The sequence below is a fragment of the Rhipicephalus microplus genome, chromosome 3 (genome assembly GCF_043290135.1).
Source record: "Rhipicephalus microplus isolate Deutch F79 chromosome 3, USDA_Rmic, whole genome shotgun sequence".
Classification (NCBI taxonomy): domain Eukaryota; kingdom Metazoa; phylum Arthropoda; class Arachnida; order Ixodida; family Ixodidae; genus Rhipicephalus; species Rhipicephalus microplus.
The window spans coordinates 228885498-228906275 of NC_134702.1; the positions used below are offsets into that span (position 1 = coordinate 228885498).

Here is a 20778-nt window from a genome sequence, read left to right on the forward strand (position 1 = left end):
CAGCACCAATTAAATCCCATCGTTACCGACATTTGTTATAAGCAAGTTGAGAAAGAATACAGAAGATTGCAAAACACTTTGCTTGCACGGATGTAGGATGCTGCTAGACTACTATTTTTTTGCGGAAAAGTCAATGTCTGTAAGCTTTGACTCCTCCACGTTAGTCTAACCCACATCTTTCTCAAGGGCATTCAGGTGCTCCAAGTTGCTGAGCGGGAGCTTTTTCGCGAAAACAGCGTCGCGAAGAGACTGCATTGTTATTTAGGCTTCTCGCGTTGACAATTTCTGAGTAGGTTGCCCAACCACGTCGTCGGAGCCGTCGCTCTCAGCATCATCCGTTGAATGACGTGGTCGTCGCGGGGAGCCATTTTCGGTGGGTTCTGCAGCCGGATTCAATCACTATATCAAATATCGGTGCACTCGGAGCGTCGTAATAAGCGATTCGTTTTACCAGAGGAAGCATAGAAATGTTTAGGGTGCAATCGGTGTTCGTTGTTGTAGCGAACATATTGTTACAAATGGTACCGTTGTGAGTGAACTCGACGCAATATACTTTTACAAGTTGTAACAAAGATGCACGGCTGTAATGCGACTGATAGCGAGCTGCAGTGCTGATTCTCGAGAAAGGCCACTCACCATCTTCCTCGCTCTCCTCGTCCTCCTCACTCTCATCATCCGATGGGCCGGACAATATCTTGGGCGCGTAGTTCGGGTCTTCGATGATGCGCCGCCAGTCAATGCCTGTGCAGTGCGTTTCTATATGGCATAGCATCGTTCATGTACGCCACAACACTTAATTAACTTGATTTAGTAGTGAGGTGATCGGGGGCTTTCCGCCTTCAAGTTCATTCATTCATTTACTGTTTATTCAGACAAAAACAATGATTGTCTAGGTTGAAGGGACTAAAGGCAGATTACCTCTGCCTGACTAAGGTTCCTCCACCTGTACATTTTGTCAAGTTAAAGCTTGTATTCACTAATACACTACAACCCAACTTATTAGGCCGCAGATCCCCGTTTCAATAAATATCCAACGCAAGAAAACTCACCGTGCTGCGAAAAGCGGTCGGGCTGGGAGAGGGCTTATTTTTCTGTATATTCGACCGGCATAAACTTGCCTCGTCCTGTACGCTTCCCAATACTAGCCGTTAAAATGAGCTGCTGTTCTTCAGGCTCATCTAACAAGGTGCCAATTTCTTCACGCGAGTGACGCAATTAGTACGCTCGTAATGACTCATCAATGGGGGCAAGATGTTCTTGTGTTCGTGCCTTTCATTTACCACACAGTAAATCAGGCTTATTAGTGCCATTGTCAATTCATATTCAATAATGTAGAGAGACGTTCCTTTAGCGACATTTCAGTATAATTAGGTGTGGGCAATATCATTCAAATTTCAGCCTGTGTATTGTTTGCATTCGGGATGGCTTTCACTGATATTATTACTGCTGCAGAAACCAATCATCCGTAAACAGTCGGCGACACGCTACACAGGCACCACTCTCCATGAGCGAGGCAAGGAGTTGGCGCTTCTTTATTGAAACGTTTTAGCAAGCCTTCATCTTGTTTTCTGGGTGGCCTTCTGAAATTTCGCGCCTTCACTTACAGGTAGGAACATGCACTCAACACATGAAGAAATCGAAACGCTAGTTCTTACGCTTATGTCGTTTTATAAAACAGCGTCGTTTCGCGTCTCCCGCTAAGGAAGGTCAGAAGTGGACGTAGTGCTGTTGCACCGTTACCTCTTTCCGAGAGGACTTGCAAGATGTTGTCCACCGTTAGGCGCGCTGCGCAGAACAGACAAAAGAGCATGATGAGGGTTGCCTCCATTAGCACTTGGACATATTATTCTGAACACTTGCGTAATCTACAATATTAAATAAAATCTCAGGGTAAGAAGAGAGCAAAACTTTGTTGACAACGGTGTTTGCAATCCCCCTCCCCATGTCCTTGAACCACCGTGCAATCTGACGGCACTTCTACTGGGTTATGCCTCTTGCCGCTACGATACCGGCAGCCCGAGGCACCGCAGCAAGCTGCAGCCCTAGGTCCTCAGACGAGATCAGAACCTCTCAGTCTTCCCAGCTGGAGATTGCAGGATGTCCTGATGGAGGGATCAGCAGGACAGTCGACAATGATATGAGAAAGGGTAGCGTGAAAGTCGTAGCACAAAGAACGTTTAAGAAAAGTGCCACACGAGTGGAGCAACAGCTGAGGAGAAGGGTATGCGTGGGCATGAAGACGTCTCCATAGGATTTTCTCCTAGAAGACGTCTCCATAGACGTCTCCACGGGGAATGGTAAGGGAGGAATTGCGGGTATGTCCGATTGTTCAAACTAGTTATTTGCGTGAGCTATGCAAAAGTGTGCGCCCACTCCTACGAGAAGCCCGAATGAAGCCCGGCAAATTATTTCCCCGGCCATTTTTTTTATTATTGCAGTACACTTATTCGACCACAATCACTCTAATGGGAAACAGAACGCATCCAGTTTGTGATGTCGTATTGGCATGCTGCAGTGCATTTTCGGCATGAAACGATAAGATTCCCTATCGACTTATTTAGTCTCTCATAATCAAATATACTGCTCGCCGATTGATGAAGGCAGAGTTTTAACAAACACTGGTTTAGGAGTTTCTTGTGGTGTTTTTTTTTCATTTTCTTTTCGAAAACAAGTGAATATTCATATTATCGCGGAGTCTCTTAGTAAACCACTTGCTTCAATAAAGAGCATTCAGAAGTATGCGATGCGGCCATGGTCCACACTTCTGTTTTGTATGCATTTCGCCAAAAAAAATTATACACACACACACACACACACTTATCTATATATATATATATATATATATATATATATATATATATATTGTGAGACGACATTAGGTACGACAGAACGACCGCTGTATTTTCTGACACAGCAGACTACAATTATGATGATCACGATACTTTGTATGCGCAAGTGAACATTATGAACTACACAGACAGCGTTCACACTATTTGCCCTCTTCACGAAAGTGGTCACCAAAAGGTCCGTTTACTAAGGGTACGAGCGTCAGATATAGGGCTTCTAGGGAGACACATGGGTGATCTTAGTTTCGCGATGATGGCGATCAGAAGCCGAACTAACAGGAGCGACGCGATAATTCACGGCTGATGTTTGTTCAAGCACGGTGTAAAGACCCAGGTATATCTGAACGAATTTCTCACAGAAGCCAAATGTGCGAACAGGTGTCCTGAGGAGCACCTCATCGCCTGGGTAGAATGACACAACTTGACGTGTCGCATCGCCACTAACTTTTCGCTGGGCCTGAATGGTAGAGGTGTTGGCGCGGGTGATTGCGCGGCAGTGGTTAGCAGGGACAGCTAACTCTTCCAGAGGGGACGCATATGTGACAGAGGGCGTGGACAACAAGTCAGTGTCTAGAAAAAAAGATGGGGCACGGCCAAACACAAGGAGAAACGGGCTATAACTCATAGTGCGTTGAATGGCAGTGTTATAGGAAAACGTGACGAAAGGTAGTATTGTCTCCCAGTTATTGCGATCGGGCTGGACACACATAGAGATCACGTCTGACAAAGTTGTACAAAACGCTGAGTGGGGACATTTGTTTGCGGATGATATGCCGAGGTGGTTTCATGAATGGTGTCAGATACCTGTACGACTTCAGCAAAAACATGAGAAAGAAATGTTTTGCCATGGTCAATTAGGAAGACACGAGGGGTGCAGTGGCGCAAGATAATGGCACGTAGAACAAAGTCGGTCACTTCGGAGGCAGTGCCAGAAGGAAGAGCTGCCGTCTCAGCGTTGCGAGTAAGATGGTGCATGGCAGTAACAATCCAGCGGTGACCGGCTAGCGTAAGCGCAAGGCGCCCGCATAAGTCTATGCCGACCAACTCGAAGGGAGCGGATAGGCACGGGAGAGGTTATAGACGGCCAGCGGGAAGAGATGTTGAATGTGTTTGGTGCTGACATGATGAACAGAAAGCAACATACTTGGAAACACTTGTAAAGAAGCCAGGCCAAAAGCAACAAGTAAAAATGTGATCGTAGGCATTACGAAAACCCAAGTGGCCAGCCACTGGGCCGTCATGAAAGAGAGTAAAAGTGGTCAAGTTATGACCGGGATACGTCTGCTACCGAGAGGATGGTAAATTTTCCGAAGTAGCGCCACAACGGGAAGTTTTAAACTCGTGAGTTGTCGTCATAAGCGGCTGTTGGGAGCATGAGACAAGTCGGTTAGCCGATCAATGATTGTACGCAACTATATGTATGCACGCTTGAGTGGGGTGAAGTCATCAGACTGAGAGAGGTCATCCGGTGCAGCGAACTCGATAGGACTAAGACAGGTCATCTGCGTGGTGTATTGGCCAGGAGGTGCCGTGCAGCAGGTAGATGCGTCATCGTTATTTCACTACAGCGGACAGCACGTTTAAGCGTCGGCATATTGACGTTTTCAACCCGACCGGTATGTGACACTATAGTCACACACCTGTAGTAGAAGAACCCAACGGTCGAGGCATCCTGACATATTCCTTAAAGAGGACAACCAACATAGCGCATGATGGTCCGTCATGACTGGGTGAAGTTTTGCACGAACCACACAATAGCCAAACATTCTTGTTCAGTGATGCTGCCATTCCGTTACGCTGAAGAGCGAGTACGGCTCGCGTAATCCATGACCTGCTCTTGCGAAGTCTGCAGCAGCAGAGTGCCAATTCTATGCCTACTTGCATCAGTGTGTAATACACTTGAGGCTGTGGGATCAAAATTGCAAAGAACTGGTCTTGACGGGAGGCATCGCTTCAGGGTCTGGAAAGCAGCTTTACCATCATCTGTTTAAATGAATGATTCGCTTGTGGTGAGGAGTTTCCGAAAGGGAGCCGCGATAGCAGCGAAATTACGGAAATTTCTTTAAAGCAGCTTTACAGTCATCTGTCCAAATAAATGATTCAATTGTGGTCCTGAGTTTGTGAAGAGAAGCTACCATAGTGGCAAAATCACGGAAGGTTGTGGAAAGAAGCTTCACAGTCATTTCTCTAAATAAGTGATGCACTTGTGGTCAGGTGTTCGTGAAGAGGAGCCGCGATAGCTACAAAATCACGGAAATTTTCGGAAAGCAGCGTCACAGTCATCTGTACAAATAAACAATCCACTTGTGGTCAGGAGTTTGTGAAAATGAGCCGCGATAGTGGCGAAATTACGGAAGATTTTGGAAAGCAGCTTCACAGTCATCTGTTTAATTAAACGATGCACTTGTAGTCAGGAGTTTGTGAAAAGGAGCCGGGATAGTGGCGAAATCACTGAAGGTTTTAGAATGCAGCTTTAACGTCATCTGTTTAAATAAATTATGTACTTGTGGTCAGAAGTTTGTGAAGAAGAGCCGCAATAGTGGCGAAATGACGGACAAACCGGTGGAAGTATGATGCTAAGCCGAGGAAGCTACGAAAGATTTTTATCGATGATGGGCTTAGGAAAGTGGCTCAACAGTTTTGCTTAACATCTGGCTTAAAGAGTAGCTTAGCAACGTGGCTTAACACTTTGATGCTGTGGCTCACAGACCAACACTTCTTAGCATTCAGCTGGAGACCGGCTTTGGCACAAGATGTGAGTACTTCGTCTAGACGTGCTAGTTGTTGCAAGAAGCTGGATGAAAAAATGGCGATGTCATCTAGTTAACAAGCACAGGTCTTTCATTTTAGGCCCCGCAGTACCGTATCAATCATTCGCTCAAATGTGGCGAGGGCATTGCAGAGCCCAAAAAGCATCACATCGAAATCAAAGAGCTCATCAGCAGTAGCAAACGCTGTCTTCGCTTTATCAGAGTAGTGCATCAGGATCTGCCAATACTGACGTTGGAGACTGTACACTGAGGACACATACCGTTGCTGGGTCAATAAGGCTGGCAACAGTGGACCCCTTTCGTAGTAGTTGTGACTATTTTGTCGTGTTGTGTGTGGTGAGACTGGCATGGCCACGTAAAAACTGAACTAAAAAACAGGCGATGGCGATTCCTCGCAAAATGTAACGCTGATTCCAGACAACCACTGCTTAACCATCAATTCCATTACTCTATGTAATTGTGAGAATACGGTCTTGAGCTGGAGACAGAAAATCTGCAGCAGCGAGAAGATGAGGCGACGAGAAATTGTATGCACTAGAATGCTCAATGTTCGTAATGCGAATAACAGGTAGACCCCACGAAATGACAGCGGAATACGCTTACAGAATGTCCAAGACAAATATAATTGAAGGAGCACATGAAGAAAGCTCAGCAAGTTGTATATGGTGACCAATTCGGTCGATTAGAATATTAACAGTGCATTGGTTAATAGGGTAAATTGCACTCACTATACTAGGAAGCAGCGTGCATCATAGGCATGCTCCTTCCAAGAATTTTGGTGGGCAACTCTCGAAGGATCCCCAAACCGCTGCTCCCTCTATGAAACCATGACATAATCGACCCCAGGGGCGAAAATTTCAAAAACAACCTTTTATTTTGTAAACATTCTAGATCCACAGATCGGACATCGTAGCTTCTGGGCGTTTGCCTATCCTACACGTTTCTTCTTTTGTGCGAAGCTCTGACATACGTGACTCTTGTTTGTTTTTCTCTTTATATATTTTGTTATTTTATTTTTCATTTTCAATCTTTAAGCGCTTATCACATTTTACCGCCATGGCCCACCTCCCCATGCTTCAAGAAGCAACTAAGGAGGCGGTTGGGAAAAACAGTGGAACGTGACAGCGACAATTATCTCAAGGATTGTCCTCTGGTTTTCATTTAAGCTAAGGGGGGGGGGGGGAGTTGTTGAGGTGTGGGCCTGAGTACTGAGGAGTACTTTGTGGGCCTGTGCTCCTATTTTCGTCGTTTTGTCCGGAACTTTGCCTCCATCATCACTCCACTCACCAAACTCCTTGCTGGCCCTGCAGATCTTTCGAATTGGACAGAAGCCTGTAACAAATCCTTCACAACACTGTGCCAACTTTTTACCTCACCACCCGTACTGCGTCATTATGACCCTACTGCGCCGACCGAAGTACACACGGATGCAAGTGGCGTCGGCCTTGGTGCAGTACTCGCGCAACGCAAACCAGGTTTTACGGAGTATGTGGTCGCCTATGCCAGCCGCGCCCTCACTAAGGCAGAAGCCAACTATTCTGTTACTGAAAAAGAGTGCCTGGCACTTGTGTGGGCGTTAAACAAGTTTCGCCCCTATTTGTACGGCCAAACGTTTGACGTGGTAACAGACCATCACGCACTGTGTTGGTTGGCTTCACTGAAAGATCCTTCTGGTCGCCTCGTACGTTGGGCACTACGCCTCCAGGAATTCGACATACGCGTCGTCTACCGATCGGGGCGAAAGCACTCTGACGCAGATGCGCTTTCACGATCACCCGTGAAATCTGATGAATCGGAAATATCAGCCCTTGACCTTCCTCTCTACTCCGTCAGCGTCACATACATGTCATCCGAACAGTGGAAAGACCCTTGGATTGTCTCGCTCTTAAATATGCTTTCTGACACATCAACTTCCAGTTACCCGCGTGCTCTTCGCCGCCAAGCAACGCATTTCGCCATACGGGATGGCATGTTATACCGTCGCAACTATCAAGTGGCGGGTCGTAAATGGCTGCTAGTCATACCCAGCCATATGCGCTCTGATATCGGTGAATATTTTCATGCTGAGCCGCAACACGCACACGCCGGTGCGCTAAAGACGTATGAACGGATCCGCCAACGTTACTACTGGCGGAATATGTACACGTTTGTACGCAAACACATTCGCTCATGTTCCCTGTGTCAGCAGCGCAAGACATTCCCTCATTCACCCGGTCAACTGCAGCCTTTACCATGTCCTGCACGCCCATTTGACCGTGTTGGGATTGACCTATACGGCCCGCTACCGTGCTCTGTTGGTGGTAATCGATGGGTGATTGTGGCTGCCGACCATCTGACAAGGTACGCCGAAACGGCAGTGCTACCTTCGGCTGGTGCTCGTGACGTTGCAACCTTCATCTTGCATCGGTTTGTTCTTCGTCATGGTGCACCACGGGAGCTCCTGAGTGACAGGGGCCGTGTATTCTTGTCCGAAGTTCTGCAGCAGCTCTTACATTCATGCCGCACGGTACACCGCAGATCAACAGCCTACCACCCTCAGACGAACGGCCTAACGGAACGTTTCAATAGAACCCTCGGAGACATGCTCGCTATGTATATTGATTCGGACCACTCCAATTGGGACGTTGTCCTTCCTTTCGTGACGTATGCCTACAATACGGCGATTCAATCAACAACGGGCTTTTCTCAATTTTTTCTTTTATCAGGTCATGACCCATGCTGCACACTCGACACAATTCTGCCATACAATCGTGATGCCTCCGAGTTCAGCCCAGTTTCTGAAATGGCAGAACATGCCGAAGAGTGTCGTCAGCTTGCACGGTCCTTCACAGCCGATAATCAAGCCCTCCAAAAAGATCGCCATGACCGTGATCTTGTTCAGGACACATTCCCCGTCGGTTCTCTCGTGTGGCTCCGACTGCCTTTCCACTCTCCTGGACTGACTCCCAAGTTTGCACAGAAGTATACGGGCCCTTACCGCGTCATACAGCACCCTTCTTCTGTCACCTATGTGATTGAACCGCTCAAGCCATCCACGGACAAGCGCCGCCTTGGTCGTGAGACGGTCCACGTCAGTCGCCTCAAGCCCTGCTACGACCCTCCTGTTCTCCCGTCACCTTGAGTCACAGGATGGCTCGTCTTCGTCGCTGGGGTATTGTAGTGGGGAATTCGCAAGGCACTGACTAGTGGGACCATCTCTCTCGGAGTGCGAAGCGCGAGTGTGTGCACGAGCTGTAGACGCTGGACTGCTCGAGCATTTCTGTCCGTACCAGCTGCCTGCCTACTACCTGGCGTCGCTATTAAACTCCCTTGCATATATATAGTATCATATATACAGTATCATATAGTATATATAGTACATATATATAGTATCATATATATATAATATATATAGTAGCATATACATATTTCATGTATATATATATATGCTACCATAAGTCCTCACCTCAGTGCTGAGCAAAAGAGAGACCTCTTAGACTTTCTCCAAAAGCACAGCTTTTCGTTCGACGTACATTCCAAAGTTTTGGGCCGCACATCTTTTGCAGAGCGCAGCATCGAAACCGAAGGCAGCTCCATTGTGCGCCGCCGCCCATACCGTCTGTCTTCTGCGGAATGGCAAATGATTGAGGAAAACATCGCCAACATGCTCAAACGGGACATTATTCGACCTTCATTCAGCTCTTGATCGTCTCCTGTGGTGTTGGTCCGGAAAACGGATGGCTCCTCTGTCCGCTTTTGTGTTGATTACAGAGCGCTAAATAAGATAACGAAAAAAGATGTATATCCGTTGCCACGCATATATGATGCCCTGGACTCCTTACAAGGCGCAGAATATTTCTCCAGCCTTGACCTTCGATCCGGGTATTGGCAAATACCTATGCGCGAAGCAGACAAGGAGAAAACAGCGTTTGCAACACCTGATGGGCTTTAAGAGTTCAACGTCATGCCTTTTGGCTCATGCAACGCTCCAGCAACATTCGAGCGCATGATAGATACTGTCTTACGTGGTCTAAAGTGGAAAACCTGCTTATGCTATTTGGACGACATCGTAATTTATTCTTCTACTTTTCCTCAGCACCTTAAGCGTTTGGACGAAGTTTTTACGTGCATTTCGAACGCTGGGCTTCAGCTCAATACAAAGAAGTGCCACTTCGCCAGCAGGAGCATCAAAGTATTGGAACACCTTGTCAGCAAAGATGGCGTTTGACCCGACCCCGACAAGGTTGCTGCCGTAATTAATTTTCTACGTCCGGGCAATCAAAAACAATTGCGATGTTTCGTGGGCCTGGCGTCTTACTTCCGCCGCTTTATCAGTCACTTTGCTGCCATCGCGGGGCCGTTACACAATCTTCTGACGTCAGGAACGGCTTTCATTTGGACTGACAAGTGCGAGTGTGCTTTCCAAGCCCTTAAACGTGCTTTGACATCAGACCCCGTCCCCCATCACTTCGATGAGAGCGCACCCACTTTCCTTCACACAGATGCTAGCGGCCACGGAATCGGTGCCGTCATTCTCCAGCGTGACGACACTTCACGTGAGCGAGTAGTTGCGTATGCCAGCCGCGCACTAACACCTGCAGAGCAGAACTACTTGATAACAGAGCAGGAATGTCTTGCTGTTGTTTGGGCCATCCAGAAGTTTCGACCTTATCTGTATGGACGCCGCTTCACTGTCATTACCGACCACCATGCCCTATGCTGGTTGTCCTCGCTGAAGAATTTGTCTGGGCGACTGACTCGGTCGCTGGATACTCCGTTTGCAAGAGTACACTTTTGACGTTGTGTACAGGTCTGGCAAACAGCATTAGGATGCCGACGCTCTCTCTGGCTTCCCTTTGCCACTTTCATCTACAACCACGCATCCTCGATGCCCCTCAGGTGATCAAGCGGCTTCCTCTGCACTCACGTTATCACCCCTGGCAGTTGCTGGGCCACTATCTTTAAACAGCAGCGCTCAGTTTGCCGCGTGCCAACGTGACGACCCATACTGTAACCGCATCATCGGGTACTTGAATGACTCGCCTTCTCCACCTAATGCCAGACTACGTCGTCAGCTACGGCAGTTCAAGCTAGACAACAATGTCCTGCAGCGCTATACTTACAATGCGGATGGGCATCGGTGGGTGCCAGTACTTCCCCGTTCACTGCGAAAACAAGTTCTCGAAGCACTCCACGACGATCCATCAGCTGGACACTTGGGATTTCAAAAGACCTACAACCGCGTTAGGAGCCGTTTCTTCTGGCCTGGTCTTTCTACCTTTGTGGCTAATTATGTCGCTTCTTGTGCACTGTGTCAACGCCGGAAACGACCAACTTCTGCTCCTGCTGGATTATTACAACCCATTCCATGTCCTGATACACCTTTTGTCGTTGTCGGAATAGACCTCGTCGGGCCACTTCCCGTAACGCCAGCGGGCCACCGCTGGATCGTCACAGCCGTCGACCACCTCACACGATACGCGAAGACCACTCCTCTACGCACTAGCTTCGCCTCAGACGTTGCTGCCTTCTTTTTAGAAGCCATTGTGTTGCGTCATGGTGCACCTCGCACGTTGTTGAGTGACCAGGGAAAGGCCTTCATGTCGACAATTCTTGACGAAATTCTAAAAGCTTGTGGTACAGTTGATAAGACCACATCCGCTTACCATCCGCAGACAAATGGCCTGACAGAGCGATTCCACCAGACTCTAATCGTCATGATATCCATGTACATCGGACCGAACCACGATAACTGGGACAAAATCTTGCCGTTCGTAACGTGTGCACACAACACCGCTGTTCAACGAACCACCGGGTATTCACCTTTCTTCCTCGTCTATGGTCGTGCGCCGACATTCACTATTGACGCCTCTTTCTTCAATGTAACGACAAAAACGTCCATGACTGCGCCAGAAAATTTCGTCTCCAGGCTCGCTGACGCACGGCAACGTGCTCAACTCAACACGGAGGCCAGTCAACTAGACCGCAAGCAACAATATGACAGCTTTCGTCGAGATGTCACCTTCCGTCCTGGAGATGAAGTACTACTGTGGACGCCTGTTCGTACCCCCGAATTGTGTGAAAAGTTTCAGTCATGCTTTTTCGGACCTTACCTTGTTAGTGAAAGAAGATCTCTGGTCGATTACCTTGTCACTTCCTTCGAGAGTTCCTCGGACCGTCGTTACCGTGCCTCCGAGATAGTCCACGCTTCACGTCTTGAACCCTTTGTTCGCTCTACCTTTCCCGCTTAAGTCTCGGACGGGCCGGCCGCTCAAGTGCGCGGGAAAAATAAGTGTGAGCATTATTACTCGTTCCATTTCTTCATTTGTACATAATCATCATCACCAATCCAGCTTAGGTTTTGGGGCACAAACTCGGGACAATAAAGAGTCTTGAGGGTACTGGACGCCATGTTACAATATATATATATATATATATATATATATATATGTATCCACTGCAGGACAAAGGCCTCTCCCATGTTCCGCCAGTTAACCCGGTCCTGTGCTTGCTGCTGCCAATTTATACCCGCAAACTTCTTAATCTCATCTGCCCACCTAACCTTCTGTCTCCCCCTAACCCACTTCCCTTCTCTGGGAACCCAGTGAGTTACCCTTAATGACCAGCGGTTATCCTGTCTACGCGCTACATGCCCTGCCCCTGTCTATTTCTTCTTGATTTCAGCTATGATATCCTTAACCCCCGTTTGTTCCCTAATCCACTCTGCTCTCTTCTTGTCTCTTAAGGTAACACCTACCATTTTTCTTTCCATTGCTCGCTGCGTCGTCCTCAATTTAAGCTGAACCCTCTTTGTAAGTCTCCAGGTTTCTGCTCCGTAGCTAAGTACCGGCAAGATACAGCTGTTTTATACCTTCCTCTTGAGGGATAGTGGCAATCTACCTGTCATAGTTTGAGAGTGCTTGCCGAATGTGCTCCACCCCATTCTTATTCGTCTAGTTACTTCAATCTCGTGGTTCGGCTCTGTGGTTATTACCTGCCCTAAGTATACATAGTCTTTTACAACTTCAAGTGCACTATTACCTATCTCGAAGCGCTGCTCCTTGCCGAGGTTGTTGTACATTACTTTCGTTTTCTGCAAGACCCACCTTTCTGCTCTCCTTGTATATATATATATATATATATATATATATATATTGTGAGCATTATTTATGCGTCCCATCTTTTCATCTGTAAATACTCATCATCACCAGTCAAGTTTAGGTTGTGGGGCACATACTCGAGTCAATAAAAGGAGAGTCTCGAGTGTTCTCGACGCCATCTTACAAGTGGTGGAGAGTGCTGCCCGGTTCCTGCGTCCTCTCGCGTTTTCGGACACCCCAGCGTCTTCTAGAACACATCCCTGGAGCTCCGTTCAGGCCGCCGCTTAAACGACCTGGGTCCGGTAATGTCGCAAGCCGCCCAGTCCAGCGTGCCAGCTTCGCCACCACTCCCACCGGCAAGAAACCCTTCTCACCTGGTCACCAGCCCTCAAAAGGATCCTCCGCTGTTCGCAGGGCTTCCGGGTGAAGACGTTGAAGACTGGCTGGAGGAGTATGACCGCGTGAGTGTTATCAACAACTGGGATGAGCCTGCAAAACTCACCCACGTTGCATTCTACCTGAGCGGCGTCGCAAAAACGTGGTTTTTCAACCACGCCACAGATTTTCCGACATGGCCCGCCTTTACACGTCAGCTCCGCCAGATTTTCGCCAACCCGTCAGTGCGCTCGGATATCGCCAAAAAGAGGCTTGGCGCACGTGTTCAACGCCCTGGCGAGTCTTACACTTCTTACATCGAAGATGTTCTCGCCCTTTGCCGCCGCATCGACAACAATATGGCGGAAAACGACCGTGTGCGCCACCTACTAAAAGGAATTGCGACTGTCGCTTTTAATGCGCTTGTGGTGCAAAATCCGCAAACCGTAGCCGATGTTGTCGCTACCTGTCAGCGCCTTGAGGAGCTTCAGACCACTCGGGTACAACCTGATATGTCTGATCTGAGCTCCAGTCAAGATACAACAGAGCTGCGTGCACTGATCCGCTCTATCATCCGCGAGGAACTTCACGCACAGGCTTCACCTCGCCACCTCGATATCCGAACGACGCCACCCGCCACTAGTTTGCGCGATGTCGTGAGGGAGGAACTGGCCTTGATGACTAGTACACCAGCTCCGAGTTCACATTCCATGCCCAGTTATGCTCACGTTGCTGCAACGACACCTACGCCCCACCAGAACCTGGCCTCGATGACTGTCACACCTGTCCCGAGCTCATATCCTGTGGCCATGCCAACGTATGCTCAGGTTGCTGCTAGGACGCCTGCACCCCAGCAAAGCCCAATGCAGCTACCAGCGCCCGAAGTACATGGTTCGCTCAACTCACTCGCACCGCGACCATCTTCCCAGCCTTACAACGCCTGGCGCAGTTCGCGGCCGACTTGCTTCTATTGCGGCATCCGTGGTCATATTTCAAGGTTTTGCCGACGCCGTCAGCAAGACGAACGACGAGGCTACGATAACCTTGAACGGGACGACTTCTACGCGACTGGACCCCCCCCATCGTCGGCTGTATCCGAACAGCACACGTCGGTCGCCGTCTCCGCAGAACTTTCACCCAGTTGGCAGTTCCCGGTTCTCACGTCGTCGCTCACCTTCACCGATGCGGCGTTCTTCTTCTCCTCTCCGACCTTCTACTTCAATTCCCGACCGCCAACTGGAAAACTGAACAGTGCAGCTTCGGGAGGGAAAGCTGCATCTTTCGAACTGCGTCAAACTCCTCCGGACCGCCCATCAAATGTTTTATTGGTGTATGTTGAAGGTATACAGACAGAGGCACTGGTGGACACAGGCGCATCACATTCCGTAATTCGTGCAGACTTTTGTGCCCGATTGAAAAAAGTTAGGACGCCCTACGATGGTCCTCCCCTTCGTTGCGCAGATGGAGTCCCTATTCAGCCTTCAAGTGTTTGCACAGTCCGTGTTTTCATAGATGGCATCATTCACCACATTCAGTTTCTTGTACTTCCTTTGTGCACTCACACAGTAATTTTAGGATGGGACTTCCTTTCTTCGGCATCAGCTTTCATATCGTGTCGTCAGCGAGTCATTCGAATGTCAGCCACTGAGAGTTCATCGGATGTCGATCCATACAGCTTCCGTTTCATTGCTGCTACTGATTGTTTCATTTCGCCAGGAGATGAACAACTTCTAACGATCGCTTCGGATACTATAGTTAATGGTGACGTGTTCATAGCTCCATCAGTTCGCTCGAAACCTGCGGGGCTTACCATAGCACCCGGCCTTGTGCGGTTTAACGACGGTAAAGCATTGGTCACCGCCTTGAATCCAACTTCTTCGCCAGTGATGCTGCCCCAGGGCACTGCTGTGAGCTGCTTCGCTGACAGTGAGTCCTTTTCACTGATTCCCCTTCACGCAGAATCACCGCCTTTGTCTGCTACTACTGATATCAAGGCTACCACTGTTACCTTAAATGACACCATAAGTCCTCACCTCACTGCCGAGCAAAAGAGAGACCTCTTAGACCTTCTCCAAAAGCACAGCCTTTCGTTTGATGTACATTGCAAAGTTCTGGGCCGCACCTCCGTTGCAGAGCACAGCATCGAAACCGAAGGCAGCTCCATTGTACGCCGCCGCCCATACCGTCTCTCTTCGGCTGAACGGCAAATCATCGAGACAAACGTCGCCGACATGCTCAAACGGGATATTATTCGACCTTCATCCAGCTCCTGGTCGTCTCCTGTGGTGTTGGTCCGGAAAAAGGATGGCTCTGTCCGCTTTTGTGTTGATTACAGAGCGCTCAATAAGATCACGAAAAAAGACGTATATCCGTTGCCACGCATAGATGATGCCCTGGACTCCCTACAAGGCGCAGAATATTTCTCCAGCCTCGACCTCCGATGCGGGTATTGGCAAATACCTATGCGCGAAGCAGACAAGGAGAAAACAGCGTTTGCGACGCCTGACGGGCTTTACGAATTTAACGTCATGCCCTTTGGCTTATGCAACGCTCCAGCAACATTTGAGCGCATGATAGATACTGTCTTACGTGGTCTCAAATGGAAAACCTGTTTATGTTATTTAGACGACATCGTCATTTATTCTTCTACTTTTTCTCAGCACCTTAAGCGTTTGGACGAAGTTCTAACGTGCATTTCGAACGCTGGCCTACAGCTGAATACAAAAAAAGTGCCACTTCGCCAGCACAAGCATCAAAGTATTGGGTCACCTTGTCAGCAAATACGGCGTTCGACCCGACCCCGACAAGGTTGCTGCCGTAATTAGTTTTCCACGTCCGCGCAATCAAAAACAATTGCGAAGTTTCGTAGGCCTGGCGTCTTACTTCCGCCGCTTCATCCGTCACTTTGCTGCCATTGCGGGGCCGTTACACAAGCTTCTGACGTCAGGGACGGATTTCACGTGGACTGACGAGTGCGAGTGTGCTTTCCAAGCCCTTAAGCGTGCTTTGACATCAGACCCCGTCCTCCGTCACTTCGATGAGAGTGCACCCACTTTCCTGCACACAGATGCCAGCGGCCACGGAATCGGTGCTGTCCTCCTCCAGCGCGACGACACTTCACGTGAGAGAGTAGTTGCGTATGCCAGCCGCGCACTAACACCTGCAGAGCAAAACTACTCGATAACAGAGCAGGAATGTCTCGCTGTCGTTTGGGCCATCCAGAAATTTCGACCTTATCTGTATGGACGCCACTTTACTGTGGTTACCGACCACCATGCCCTATGCTGGTTGTCCTCGCTGAAGAATTTGTCTGGGCGCCTCGGTCGCTGGATACTGCGTTTGCAAGAGTACACTTTTGACGTTGTGTACAGGTCCGGCAAACAGCATCAGGATGCTGACGCTCTCTCTCGCTGCCCTCTGCCACTTTCATCTCCAACCACGCATCCCGAATGCCCCTCAGGTGATCAAGTGGCTTCCTGTTCACTCACGTTATCACCCCTGGCAGTTGCTGGGTTGCTACCTTTAAACAACAGCGCCCAGTTTGCCGCGTACCAACGTGACAACCCCTACTGTAACCGCATCATCGGATACTTGAATGGCTCGCCTTCTCCCCCTAATGCCAGACTACGTCGTCAGCTACGGCTGTTCAAGCTAGAGAACAATGTCCTGCAACACTATACTTACAATGCGGATGGGCATCGGTGGGTGCCAGTACTTCCCCGTTCGCTGCGAAAACAAGTTCTCGAAGCATTGCACGACGACCCATCAGCTGGACACTTGGGATTTCAAAAGACCTACAACCGCGTTAGGAGCCGTTTCTTCTGGCCTGGTCTTTCTACTTTTGTGGCTAATTATGTCGCTTCTTGCGCACTTTGTCAACGCCGGAAACGACCAACTTCAGCTCCTGCTGGCTTATTACAACCTATTCCATGTCCCGACACACCTTTTGCCGTTGTCGGAATAGACCTCGTCGGGCCACTTCCCGTAACGCCAGCGGGCCACCGCTGGATCGTCACAGCCGTCGACCACCTCACACGATACGCGGAGACCGCTCCTCTACGCACTAGCTCCGCCTCAGACGTTGCCGCCTTCTTTTTAGAAGCCATTGTGTTGCGTCATGGCGCACCTCGCACGTTGTTGAGTGACCGGGGCAAGGCCTCCATGTCGACAATTCTTGACGAAATTCTAAAAACTTGTGGCACACTTCATAAGACCACATCCGCTTACCACCCGCAGACAAATGGGCTGACAGAGCGATTCCACCGGACTCTAATCGACATGATATCCATGTACATCGGACCGAACCACGATAATTGGGACAAAATCTTGCCATTCGTAACATTCGCACACAACACCGCTGTTCAACGAACCACCGGGTATTCACCTTTCTTCCTCGTCTATGGTCGTGCGCCGACATTCACCATTGACGCCTCTTTCTTCAATGCAATGACAAAAACGTCGACGACTACGACAGAACATTTCGTCTCAAGGCTTGCTGAGGCACGGCAACGTGCTCAACTCAACACGGAGGCCAGTCAAGAAGACCGCAAGCAACGCTATGACAGCTTTCGTCGAGACGTCACCTTCCGTCCTGGAGATGAAGTACTACTTTGGACGCCTGTTCGCACACCCGGATTGTGTGAAAAGTTTCAGTCTCGCTTTCTAGGACCTTACGTTGTTTGTGAAAGAACATCTCCGGTCAATTACCTTGTCACTCCCGTCGAGGGTTCCTCGGACCGTCGTTACCGTGCCTCCGAGATTGTCCACGTTTCACGTCTTAAACCCTTTCTGCGCCGTACCTTTCCTGCCTAAGTCTCGGCCGGGCCGGCCGCTCAAGTGCGCGGGGAAAATAAGTGTGAGCATTATTTATGCGTCCCATCTTTTCATCTGTAAATACTCATCATCACCAGTCAAGTTTAGGTTGTGGGGCACATACTCGAGTCAATAAAAGGAGAGTCTCGAGTGTTCTCGACGCCATCTTACAATATATATATATATATATATATATATATATATATATATATATATATATATATATATATATATATATATATATATATATATATATATATATATATATATATATACATATATATAAAAATTTAAATATATATATATTTTTATATATATATATATATATATATATATATATATGTGTGTGTGTGTGTGTGTGTGTGTGTGTGTGTGTCGGGGCTAACACGGGAAAGATCCAGCCCTGACAGCGTTCAGTTTTCGAACTAATTATTTTTTTATTATCGCGCTGCACCCGCAGCGCGGCCCAAATGCCAACTTCTTCTTCCTTGACGAGCGGCGCATTGAGGCGCTACAGGGCTCCCCCCCCCCCCCCCGTAGAGCGAGAGCCGTAGGAATCACCAAAGGAGTCGCCCAGTGGACATGCTTGGATGCTGGCATCCAGACTTTAGATTGAAACCCCGCCGCCGCGAGAGCGGCGATATACGCAGGTGTCAGTCGATCAGCAGCCACGACGTATTCCCGGCCATTGATGTCCAGCGTGAACGTCTTAGGTGTACGATGGAGTACGCGGAATGGGCCATCAAAGGCTGGTGTTAGTGGTGGCCGTATTTGGTCACGCCGAACGAAGACGTGGCTGCAGTCATGCAGATCCTGACTGACGAAGACATACTGGGGGTGTCGGTCGGCAGGAATCACAGGAGCAAGGTCCCGAAACGTGGTGCGAAGCTCTCGAATGTACGTGGAGGCATTGTGAGTGGAAGGTGGCGATGATGGCTTGAAGAATTCTCTTGGAAGACGCAGGGAAACGCCATAGACTATTTCGGCTGATGAGCAGCCGAGATCCACTTTCAATGCTGATCGGATGCCCAGAAGTACGAAGGGGAGGTGGTCGAGCCAACGTACCCTTGGCTGGTGAGCAGTGAGGGCAGCTTTCAGTTGTCGATGAAGCCGTTCGAACATGCCATTGGCGGAAGGATGGTAGGCAGTTGTGTGGATGTGTTGAATGCCCAGGATATTGGCAAGTGCGGTGAAAAGGGCCAATTGAAACTGACGACCGCGATCAGTGGTGACGACAGAAGGGCATCCGAAGCGCGACACGCAGCCGTTTGTGAAACTCTTGGCAACTGTTGGTGCTGTAATGTCGGAAATGAGAAACGCCATATGGTGAAGCGATCCACACATGTCAGCAGGTAACAGGCTCCTTGCGATGACGGAAGAGGACCGACGATGTCGAGATGAACGTGAGAAAACCTTGCGTCTGGAGGCCGAAACGGGGATGTTGCCGTGACAGTGTGACGGTGAACTTTAACGCGCTGGCACTCAAGGCAGGTTCGCTCCCAGCGTCGGACATCAGCACTGATGCTTGGCCAAAGGAAACGAGATGTGACTAGCTTCTGGGTCGCACGAATACCAGGATGGCTCATGCTGTGCAATTGATCAAAAATTGCACCACGAAAAGCTGAAGGCACGAAGGGCCGAGGGACACCCGTAGACGTTTCGCACGTTAATAATGAGGTAGAAAATGGAAGCGAGCACTCCGTGAACGATAGAGACGTGGATGAAGAGCGAAGGCGATGCAGCTCAGGATTGTTGCTTTGTGCAGCTGCTAGCTCTTCCATGTCTAGTGGTGGCTGGGTCGACAAAGCATCGATGCGGGATAGTGCATCAGCAGCAGCATTTTCCGGCCCATGTACGTGTCTGAAATCCACAGTGAACTCGGAAATAAAGCATAGTTGACATATCTCCTGTGCAGTATAATTGCTGTGATTGCGATGGAAGGCAAACGTCAGGGACTTGTGGTCTGTAACGACGTAAAAGTCCCGGCCCTCCAATAAATGACGAAAATGTTTGATGGCGAGGTATACCGAGAGGAGTTCTCGGGCAAATGTACTGTATTTTGTCTCTGGTGGCTTCAGTTTTTGCGAGAAAACCCAAAGGGCTGCCAACCGGATACGTGCTGCTCGAGAACGGCGCCAACTGCCACGCTTGATGCATCGGTGATGAGACGAATTGGGGCATCAGGAACAGGATGTATGAGCACGGTAGCATCTGCCAGAGCCTTCTTGGCAGTGCCGAAAGCAGATGCAACGTCCTTGGGCCACTCCAGTGGTGCAGCCGGGTCTTTCTTTTTAGCCAATAGGTCGGTCAAGGGCTTTAGGAATGTGGCGCACTTTGGAAGAAAGCGGCGATGGAAGTTCAGTAGGCCCAGAAATTCTCGGAGTCTCTTCAGTGAAGTCGGGGGTGGAAAGTCTTGAATACTCTTCACTTTGCTGGCGAGTGGTTGGATACCCTTTGGAGTGACAAGGTGGCCTAGGAACTCTATTGTAGCGATGCTGAAGAGGCACTTATTGGGATTAATTACGAGGCCGTAATCATCCAGGCGGTGGAACAGGGTGCGCAGGTGGGCTTCATGCTCATCGCTGGATGAGCTTGCTACAAGGAGGTCATCAAGGTAGACAAATACGAAATCAAGACCTCGCGCGACCTCGTTGATAGTGCGCTGAAAGGTCTGTGCAGAGTTGCGCAATCCAAAAGGCATCCTCACATATTCAAACAGACCGAATGGGGTGGTGATGGCCGTCTTCGGTATGTCGGCGGGTTTTCCAGGAATCTGATGGTAAGCCTTCACTAAGTCAATCTTAGAGAAGATTGGGCACCCAGCCAAATTTGATGTGAAATCCTGTATGTGAGGAAGTGGATAGCGGTCTGGTAAGATGTGGGCATTGAGAGCGC

The 20778-nt window shown here is 49.1% G+C and overlaps 1 protein-coding gene across 1 annotated transcript in view; it reads right to left on the reverse strand.

The window, feature by feature from the left end:
- Window positions 1-20778, reverse strand: part of LOC142803154 (uncharacterized) — a 169370-nt gene that overhangs the window by 107081 nt on the left and 41511 nt on the right. Inside the window, exons 3-4 of the mRNA XM_075888253.1 lie at window positions 1741-1785; window positions 637-741 (exon numbers count right to left, since the gene is read on the reverse strand). Of these exons, the coding sequence (XP_075744368.1) occupies window positions 637-741; window positions 1741-1785 (150 nt within the window). The remainder of the gene's footprint in view (window positions 1-636; window positions 742-1740; window positions 1786-20778) is intronic.